Source organism: Egretta garzetta, unplaced genomic scaffold (genome assembly GCF_000687185.1).
Source record: "Egretta garzetta isolate BGI_Z169 unplaced genomic scaffold, ASM68718v1 scaffold42, whole genome shotgun sequence".
Taxonomy (NCBI): Eukaryota; Metazoa; Chordata; class Aves; order Pelecaniformes; family Ardeidae; genus Egretta; species Egretta garzetta.
Genome location: NW_009258782.1, coordinates 1,194,969 through 1,204,359, shown reverse-complemented (window position 1 = coordinate 1,204,359; position 9,391 = coordinate 1,194,969). Strand labels below are relative to the sequence as shown.

General features: G+C 63.4%; 1 protein-coding gene across 1 annotated transcript in view; it reads right to left on the bottom strand.

Annotated features, from left to right (window-relative positions):
* Positions 1–9,050, bottom strand: part of FLII (FLII actin remodeling protein) — a 10,431-nt gene extending 1,381 nt beyond the window's left edge. Inside the window, exons 1-29 of the mRNA XM_009649416.1 lie at positions 8,898–9,050; positions 7,657–7,728; positions 7,412–7,492; positions 6,833–6,918; positions 6,514–6,675; positions 6,305–6,408; positions 6,025–6,200; positions 5,781–5,938; positions 5,581–5,665; positions 5,270–5,417; positions 5,006–5,139; positions 4,674–4,886; positions 4,413–4,592; positions 4,257–4,339; positions 4,109–4,183; positions 3,770–3,853; positions 3,531–3,702; positions 3,343–3,447; positions 3,023–3,214; positions 2,698–2,886; positions 2,456–2,595; positions 2,115–2,340; positions 1,763–1,917; positions 1,584–1,644; positions 1,366–1,494; positions 1,155–1,261; positions 770–875; positions 593–658; positions 308–414 (exon numbers count right to left, since the gene is read on the bottom strand). Coding sequence (XP_009647711.1) covers positions 308–414; positions 593–658; positions 770–875; positions 1,155–1,261; positions 1,366–1,494; positions 1,584–1,644; positions 1,763–1,917; positions 2,115–2,340; positions 2,456–2,595; positions 2,698–2,886; positions 3,023–3,214; positions 3,343–3,447; positions 3,531–3,702; positions 3,770–3,853; positions 4,109–4,183; positions 4,257–4,339; positions 4,413–4,592; positions 4,674–4,886; positions 5,006–5,139; positions 5,270–5,417; positions 5,581–5,665; positions 5,781–5,938; positions 6,025–6,200; positions 6,305–6,408; positions 6,514–6,675; positions 6,833–6,918; positions 7,412–7,492; positions 7,657–7,728; positions 8,898–9,050 — 3,749 coding nt within the window. The remainder of the gene's footprint in view (positions 1–307; positions 415–592; positions 659–769; positions 876–1,154; positions 1,262–1,365; positions 1,495–1,583; positions 1,645–1,762; positions 1,918–2,114; positions 2,341–2,455; positions 2,596–2,697; positions 2,887–3,022; positions 3,215–3,342; positions 3,448–3,530; positions 3,703–3,769; positions 3,854–4,108; positions 4,184–4,256; positions 4,340–4,412; positions 4,593–4,673; positions 4,887–5,005; positions 5,140–5,269; positions 5,418–5,580; positions 5,666–5,780; positions 5,939–6,024; positions 6,201–6,304; positions 6,409–6,513; positions 6,676–6,832; positions 6,919–7,411; positions 7,493–7,656; positions 7,729–8,897) is intronic.
* Positions 9,051–9,391: the final 341 nt, after the last annotated feature.

Sequence of the window (9,391 nt, the reverse complement as noted above, 5' to 3'; positions counted from 1 at the left end):
GGGCCTGCCCCTGCGGGGGGGTTCTGTGTGCCCCCCCAGGGCAGCGGGGCTGGCTGTAAGGCTCTGGGCTGGCAGCCCCTCACTCCCCCCCCTCCCCCCCCAGGGCTCTTTAGCAAAGCATCCTCCCACCCAAACTGGGAAACACTCCTGTCCCCCAGTTGCAGGGGGAGCTCGGCACTGGTTTGGGGCAGCAGGGTGTAACGGGGGCCCACACCGCCCCCTATGCCCCCCAGGAAGGGAAGGGGCTGAGCTGGGCACCGCGCCGGGAGAAGGGGGGGGCAGAGGGGTCAGCCCCAGTGCTCCCCACTGGCCCCAGGCCGGGCGGGTGAAGGGCCAGGGCTCGTTGCCTTTCCGCACCAGCCGGAGCTTGCGGGGATGCGTGGGGTCCTTGGAGCGCAGGTGCTGGATGTAGACCTGGGGCAGAGCATAACTGTGGGGGTCCCCATCCCTCACCCACCTCCTGGGCTGGTGTTCCCCAGCCCGGGGGCTGCTGGGAGCTCTGCACTGCCGTGCACTGGGCAGGATCAGGGCCCCAAGGGCAGATAAAGCCCAAATCCTCCCCCTGCAGCAGCCAGCAGGAGGGAGGCCCTACCTGGCATGCCTTGAGGCTCAGCTTGATCTCCACCTGGCTGGTCTGGGTGCCCACCCACATGTAGACCTGTGGGAAGGACATGCAGCCGTGCTCAGCCAATGGAGCCACTGGCAGACCCAGCCCCTGCCGTGCTGGCCCCGGATCTGAACCCAGGACAGCCTCCCGCCCCTGGCTCACCTCCCGCCCGTTGTCCAGCAGCATGATGTCATCATCAGCCAGGTCATCCTGACAGAAATCAGAGCACTTCTCTGACACGGAGAAATAGCCCTTCTCGTTGGAGCACCTGCAGGGACAGCAAGAACGAGGCTGCAGCAAAGACCTGAAGTTTCTAAGGCTCAGCTCACGCAGAAGGAAGGGATGTGATGGAGAAGCTCTGTTTGAGCTGGCTGATGCCCAGGGATGGACAGAGTTGGGAGAGAGGCTTTGCCTGTCGTGGGGAGCCAGGCCCTGGCTCGCTGGGGAGGACTGAGCCCCTGGCAAAGGCTCCTGTGCCTTGGGGCACTGCAGGAGGAGGAAGAGGATCAGCACAGACTTGAGCAGCCTCACCTGGGCCAGGACCCACCTGAAGAGCCGGGAGTGCTTCATGTAGTCGGCATCTTCATCGTAGGGCTTCTGGCTCCCGATGCCCACCCAGAAGAAGTTTTCTGGTTCCTCTCCCTCGTTGATCACCTGCGAGGGCAGGGACAGGGCTGAGCATGGCTGTCCCCTGCCCTGGCGGTCACGGCCACCCAGGTAAGCCAGCACCAAGCCCTGCTGTGCCCCCACCCGCTCACCTGCTTGCTGTAGGAGTCGTCAAACATGTGATTCATGATGTCCTCAGCCAGCTTGGCCTCGTCGGGGTCGGCTGCCCGGCCCACCCAGGTGTAGACAATGCCCTGATTGTCCGTGCTCTCAAAGGGCACCTGGGGGAGCACAGAGAGTCAGGGCTACCCAAGCGGGGAAGGGGGCAAGTGGCCAAGCATCCCTGAGGATGCTCAGCCATGAGTAGTACCTTGAGGATGAAGCAAAATTCCGAGTTGAGCAGACCAGCGTCTGTGTTGATCTGGATGCACCTAGAAAAGAAGCCCACGAGGTACAGTCAGCAAGAGATCAGGCAGCCATGCCCACCCTGCCAGGAGGCTGGCACCCATGGGTGCTGCCTGGCCCGGAGCAGCCCACGGGAGGGCTGACCTGGTGCAGAGGGCCCCGCCGTTGGTGCGGATGTGGTAGAGGCTGGGCTGGGGTGGGCTGGCCCTGTCCTTCCGCTTGCCCCGGTGGATGACAAACCTCCTCTTGAAGTGCGAGAGGAACTTGGGGTTCTCCTGCTGCTGGGTCATGCGCACGACCTGGCCAGGAGTGGGTGTCAGCAAGGCCATGGGGACCCCCCAAACACAACCCCAAGCCCCAGCTGCACTACCTCCCCGTCTCCCCTGCCAGCCCCCATCTCTGCTGCCATCTCCTGCCTGTGGGTTGGGGCGGGGGGAGAAGTGAGGCAAAGGCAGGGGACCCTGTGTCACCCCCCAGGAGCATGCAGCGGGGTCACCTCCAGTTTGCCAGGGAAGAGATTCTCGAACTTCTTCTGGAGGCTGAAGGTGAAGGTGAGCCAGCCCATGTTGGAGGCCTCCCGGCCCTGCCAGAAGTAGACGATGCACTGGAAGTCTTCCTCAGGCTGCTTCTCCTCCTCCTCTTCCTCACCCTCCTCCTCCCCTTTGCCTTCACCCTTCTTCTTCTTCTCCTCCTCCTCCTCATACTCCACCGGCACCCAGTACCTGAGGACAAGAACAGGGGGTGATGTGAGGGATGGGGCAGGTTGTGGGTCTGGGCAGGGAGATGGGGGGATGAGGGGGTCCAGCAGCCCCAGAGAGGGGATGAGCTGAGTGTCACCTGCAGAGGAAGACGTAACAGTCATGGGTGTGGAAGTGGCCAAACTCCTCTTCGGGCAGGCGAGCGAATTTCTTGCCCTCCAGCACAAAGCCCTCCATGCCATCCAGGTCCTCGTTCCACTCCTCCATCAGCTGCTCTGCCTGTGGCCCCACATGCTCCGTCAGCCAGTGGCACCCCCAGCCCTGCCAACATCACCCAGCCCAACGCCGCGGGGGGACACACGGGACAGTCCCCAGCCCTACCTCGCTCAGGGGCATGGGGGGCTGGCGGGGCAGGAAGAGTGCCGTGAGGTCAGCCTTCATCTGGTCCTTCTTCTCAGCGTCCTTGCGGACCTTGCCGGCGAGGCCGCCCTCCTGCAGCACCGTCTCGGCGTTGCGGGTGTAATCCACACGCAGGACGTCATCCCAGTTCTTAAACTTGGACTTGAACACCTAAATCAGGGAGCAGGTAATGCACCCTGGAACGCAGCACCCTCCCTGGCACCCAGTGCCTCATCCCAGGGGTTGTGTCCCCATCTCCCCTCCCTGGCACTGCTGCCTGGGTGTCCGTGCCCGTTCCCTGCCCTACCTGGCACTCGGTGCCCTCCAGGTTCCTGGTGACCATGGCATGCTTGGGCCGGTGCAGCATGCCGCACAGCTCCTGGCCCAGCTTCAGCGCTGCCGCCCGCACCAGCCGCGGTGACTTCCTCCCGATCCAGATGAAGACGTCGGACCAGCAGTCCAGGATGTACACGCTCTTGGTGTCCAGCAGGCTCTGCAGCTGAGGGCACACCCCCCACCCGGGCCCCGCTGGCTGAACCTGCCTCTCCCAGGGCACAGCTGGAGGCAGAAGGGGCACAAAACCAGTCTCACTGGTCAGACTGGGAGAACCTCCCCGCCCCATCCTACCAGGCGCATCTCCGGCATCAGATCAGCCTTCAGCCTCTTCTTGTGCTCCACCGAGAGCTTGTAGTTGATCTGGGGCAGCTCCAGGTAGCCCAGGCCCAGGCCAACCTGCGGAGGGGATGGGGACATGGGCGAGGGGGTGCTGCAGGACCCCGGCAGCGCCGACAGCCCCACGGACGGCAGCTCCCCACCTTGTACAGCTTGGGCTTGTGGGGCTGGAAGTCATCAGGGACGCAGGGCCGGATCTCCTCGGGCTGCCCCCCCAGCACCTCCCAGAAGTCGGGGGTCTCCTGGCCCTGGGTGAGGAGCGTGATCTCCGCCTTGCCCTTCCGCTCGTTCTTGTTGATCTTCTCGGCGAAGAGCCTGCGGCAGGGGAGCGGGTGAGACAGCAGTGGGCTCCCTGCACCCCCAGCCCCCCGACCAGCCCTACCTGGCCTTAGTGGTGCCGCTCAGCGTGGCCCGGCTCCCACGCCACACGAAGAGGGTGAGGCCGTGGTCCAGGAGGAAGACGAACCTAGCGGATACAGAGGTGAGGACAGTCGGGAGAGAGTGGGGTGGGAGCATCCTCCCCACCCCGGGGTCCTTGTGAAGCAAGGGCACTGCAGCCGCTGGGGCTGCCAAGTGGGGTTTGGACCCACATCCTTGTAGAAAGGTGCTGGCATGGCTGATTTTCACCCCAGAGCTGCAAGTATGATGTCTTGGGTGGACCCTGCCAGCACCCTGTCCCTCCACAGGGACCTTGTGTCCCCTGGCTGCTCCCCCCACTCACCGGGGGTCCAGCGATGTCCCTTTCAGCGCCACCGGCTCCAGCTTGACGTTCTTCTTCCCATAGACACGGTACAGCCTGGGGGAGAGGCAACCACAGTGGGACCTGAGGCACTGCCTGCCCCCCAGGTCCCCCCTGGCCCCAGCAGTACCTGGTGATGTATTGTGTGTCCTCAACAGTAAAGAAGCCGCTGGCCGTGCCACCCTCGATGTAGGAGATGTCGTTGTCAAAGACCTGGGGGCAGGGAGGGGCTGAGGGTGGGAGAGGCAGGGCTGAGGGCTATGGGGGGGATGGGGGTTGGCCTCACCTGGAGGAACTCATCACTCTCGTCCCCCATCTCCTCCCGGATGCTGCGGCACTCGGCCCCCAGGTAGTTGCGAAGGTTGACGGCGTGGATGGCGGAGCAGGCCTTCTTGTCCAGCGTGGCCTCCTGCCCGATCCAGTAGTAGATCTCCCAATTGAGGGAGCCGTTCTCGTCCAGGAAGGTCTGGGGAGGGACAGGGTGTGAGATGGGATGGTGGTGGCCCCGGGCTGAGGACGTGGGGGACCCTTGGTCCTTGCTGGGTACCTTGAGCACGATGTAGCAGTCAGCCTCATAGAACTTGCCATGGAAAGCCTCGTCCACCAGCGTGGGCACGAAGTTCTCGATCTGCCAGACGCAGAGGCCGGGCAGCTGCCCCACGTCCTCGCTGAAGAACTCCGAGTAGTCCAGCTGCGGCTTCTCCAGGCCCTGGTCCCAGCGGCGCGTCTTCAGGTCCGGCGCCTTCGCCTCCCCACTCTCCTGCGGGGACGGGGACAGGTCACAGGTAAGCTGGGGGCAACTGGGACCCTGCCAGCACCCGTGATGGGCCAGGGGCACCGCGGTGCCGTTCAGGGACCCCCTCCCACCCCAGACCCTACCTCTATCTTCTTGTTCTTCTCCTGGGCCACGTCTGACATCCCCTTCAGCACCTGCTTGGCCTGGCCCTCCTGGGCAGAGTCCTTACGCCGCCGGAGCCGCATCTTGCGGGCCAGCGGGTCCTTGGTGCCGCTCCCTGGGGACACAGGGACTGGCTGAGAGGCCGCCAGGACACCCATGCCTTGCGTGGGGCACGGCTCGTTTCCCAGCCTGTCCCAGCGTGTTGCCCGAGGCAGGGGCTGTCCCCCATGTCCCTGCACACTTACCCGCTGCAGCAGCCGCCACGGTGGCTGGGGAGGCTCCAGCCAGGCGGAGCTGGTTCTGCAGGGAGAAGTCGATGTTGTACCACTCCGACGTCCGATCCACCGGCTTCGGGGGCATCACCAGGTTGGGGTTCTCTCGCACGTCCAGGATCTGCCAAGGAGGGGACAGGAGACCATGTGCCAGGCTGCATGTATTGGCCCCAAGAACCCTGGTCCTCACCTCACCCCATCCCACCCTACAACCCTGGGATCCCAGGGACATGCTGGGGCTGTGGTGGACCCAGCCCAAGGCAGAGGGGGTGCTGGGCTCTCACCTCCATGTCCGTCAGGAAGTGGATGGCCTCTGGCAGCGTCACCAGGCGATTCTTGTTCAGCACCAACTTCCTCAGCTTGGAGCACCTGTGGGACAGAGAGAAGCTGGTGAAGGGCCAGGCCACGGTGAAACCCTGTCACCACACAGCCTCCGTGTCCCCTCTCAGGGACAGAGCAGATCCAGCTGGGGGCTTTCCCCTACCTGCACAGGCTCTCAGGGATGAGCTCCAGGTTGTTGTTGGCCGCCATGAACTCCTCAAGGTTGGCGAGCTTCCCGATGCCTGAGGGGATCCCGTCAAAGTCAAGCTTGTTGGAGTTGAGGTACATCTTCTTCAGCTTGGTCAGCTTGCAGATGGCTGACTGGGGAAGGAAGAGATGGTGGGGTGAGGGAGAGCCCGGTGGCATGGAGGCACGGGCAGGGACGCCATGCACAGACAGGGACGTACAGGCAAGGAGGTGAGCTGGTTGCGGGACAGGTTGAGGGTTTCCAGCTGGGTCCACTGGTCGATGCAGAGGGACAGCTCTGTGATCTGGTTGCTGCTGAGGTTGAGGCGCCGCAGGCTGCCCAGGGTGTAGAGGCACTCGGGGACGCGACTGAGGTCGTTGCAGGACAGGTCCACATCTGGGGGAAGACAACGGGGCGATGCCACCGGCCAGACCCACGTCAGAGCCGAGAGAACTCCCGGAGAGCCCCGTGCACCATGGGGCTGAGTGCCCCAGCCCTACCTGCCAGGTTCACCAAGCCCTCTAGGCTGGTGGGCAAGTTGCTCTGCGTGCGCTGGGTGTTCCTGAGGTGGAGGGTCTGCAGGGCCGTCATCGCTGGGAGCTGCCTGCAGGCCACAGAGAGCCACAGGGCAAGGATGGCGTCGGGGCTGGAGCAGGCACCTGGCCCAGCCCCAGCATTGTGGGATCCAGCCCGGAAAACGGGGCCTTACCGGAGCTGCGCGTGCAGGAGGGGGTTGTTGTTGAGGATGAGGGTCTGGAGGTGGACCAGGCGTCTCATCTGTGGTGGGAGGCTCTCCAGCTTGTTGTTGCTCAAGTCGAGGTAGAGCAGGTCCGTCAGGTTGATGAAGAGCTGGTTGGGGATCGTCTCGATGCTGTGGGGATATGGGGGATCTTCAGGGCTATCCAGAACCTGCACCAGCCCTGAGTTCCCTCATGGAGAGGGGCAGAGAATGGGACCTGGAGTGAAGGGGGGTGATGGATGGAGGTGGCCATGGCCAGTGGGAGGTGGCAGCCCTGGCCCAGACCCACCTGTTGTGGCCGAGGTTGAGGACCAACATGTTCTTGGCATTCTCCAGCTCCCGGGGACACTCTGTGAGCTGGTTGTAGCTCAGGTCCTGGGGCAAACGGGAGAGCAAAGCAGGCATCATCCTCTGCCCTGCATCCAGCGACCACCACCCAAACCTGAGGACCGAGGGGCATCTTTGGGGGCACAGCCTGCCTATAGCCATGCTGGACCTTGCCCTGCGGATTGGTGCCCAGCAGCAGGAGCTGGATGAGCACGTGGGGAACCCAGCCGCAGCATCAGCCCATAAAGGAGGCATTGCCACAGGGTTAGCCTGCCCACAGCCAGCTTCCTCGGTGCTCCGACAGGGGTTCAGAAGGACTGGTGCTGAAAGGGCATGGGAGCTGTTGCTGCTGGGAAGCTAGTTATGGCCTGGGCACCCGAAAGTAGGAGGGAGCCGGGCAGCACTGAGTCCTGATTTACTCCCTGGATGCTCCTCAGCCCCACCGTGCTCCCCAAGGGGCACGAGGGGCCACCGAGGTGCAGGAGCAGGACCCAGGAATCTGAGCTGGCTCTTGCATTAGCCGAGGAGATGCTGCACCTACCAGCACCGAGAGGTCGTCCAGCTGGAAGATATCATCAGGCACTCCCGAATTCTTCAGGCTGTTTGCACGAGCCACGATCGCCTTGAAAGGGGAGAGAGAGGCACGACTGCAGCCACTTGCCAGCTCTACGCCTGCTGAGCCCCCCGGGGTGGCCGGGGATGATCCACGTGTGTCCCCAGAGCCAGGGGCTGGCTGAAAGGTGCCTGCGGACACCAAGCCCTGATGCAGGTGAGGGGGACACTTACCCGGAGGCAGGGCAGGCCGGAGAGCTCGCCGTGGAGCGTAGTGAGGCTGTTGTGACTCACTGAGAGCTGTTCCTGCAGGAAAGCCCCAGACAAGCCCCAGTGAGCAGAGAGAGGAGCCGGGGCTGCCCAGGGCAGCGGTCGGACCCCCACACCCATGTGGGGGCTCCTGGATCCCAGGGGGCTTGCAGAGGCATGGGGCGAGCTCAGCCCTGATCCACACAAGGCTGCTGGGATGCTTCCAGTCTCAAACTGGTTGGTTGGCCCCCAGCGTGCCCACGCTGCCTCTGCACCCCTGGGGCAGACCTGGCTGAGACACCCCAGCCCTGCCGCAGGGTTTGGGGTGCTCTGGGCTGCTACCGAGCTGGCTTGCGGCGGTCCCATACAGTCCCTGAGCAAAGAGACCCCAGTCCTTGGAAACGCTTCTCACTGGGTGATCTGCAATGGGCAGACACGTGGAGACCGGCAAGGTCGGAGCAGGGCCCGGGGGAAATTTTGTTCTCTTCTGGACATCACCAGCCCAGCTGTTACCTGCTCAGGAACATGAGGAATTGGGCAGACTGTGGGCGAGATGCCAGGTTTTAAGTCTAGCTGTGGGCCCCCCAGCATCTGGCAGGACTGTCGGGAGCGCAGCTCCGAGCAGCACGGAGGGCTTCCCCACTTGCTGTGCCTGAGCAGGGTGCAGCCGGCGTGGTGACGAGGACTTTTGGCAGCATTTAAAGCGTTGTGTTTGGCTGGCACTGATTTAACGATGTCTGTAACGTGCTGCAGGACACCGCCAAAGCAAAGCTTGGCCACGGACTCCACCAAGGGCCTGGTCGTGCACAAAACTCAAGCCGCCCAAAAAACAAAGCCAGACAGCTGCCAGCTACTGCTGTTTATATCTTTTAGCACAGGAGGAGGAAAAAACAGCCCCAAAACCTTAATCCTCCCCGTACTAAACCTTTACCCTTCCCTTCTATTAAAGGGTAGAGGATCTAAGCATGGTTTTTAGTCTGGTTTTCTTGGAAAACAAGGTGAAACCGAGTACAAGCCTGTCTCAACCCCACTCCTAACAGCTCCTGCATCCAATTTCAACCACACGTGGTAGCTCAGCCCTATTATTAGACACCAGAGCATCCGCCGATGAGCCACGAGGCTGGCAGGCACCAAGCTCTCGGCACCGCCGTGCAGGGCCCTGTCTGACCCCGCAGCCCCTGTGGGAGCTGTCGAGCCCCATCCCCTGCCCCAAAGGTGCTGCTCACCAGCTTCTGGAGGGCGGCGAGCTCCTCGGGCAGGTAGCAGAGCCCCGTGCGGGTCAGCTTCAGCCAGCGCAGGCTGGTCATCGCCTTCACGTGCTCCGGGAAGTAGCCGCCCTGCGAGGAGGAGGAGGAGGGTGAGAAAATCACCTGCCCCATGGGGTGAGGATCTGGGAACCTCAGTCTGACCGACCCTGCGTGGTCAGGGGGAGGCCTGGGATTGGAGGATTGCCCAATTCTATGGGATTGGGAGCTGGGGGGCTGGGATTGCCCAGTCCTATGGGATTGGGAGCTGGGGGGGCCGGGATCGCCCAGTCCTATGGGTCTGGGAGCTGGGAGGGCCGGGATTGCCCAGTCCTATGGGATTGGGAACTGGGGGGCCGGCATTGCCCAGTTCTATGGGATTGGGAGCTGGGATCGCCCAGTCCTATGGGGCCGGGAGCTGGGGGGGCCGGGATTGCCCAGTCCTATGGGGTTGGGAACTGGGGGGCCGGGATCCC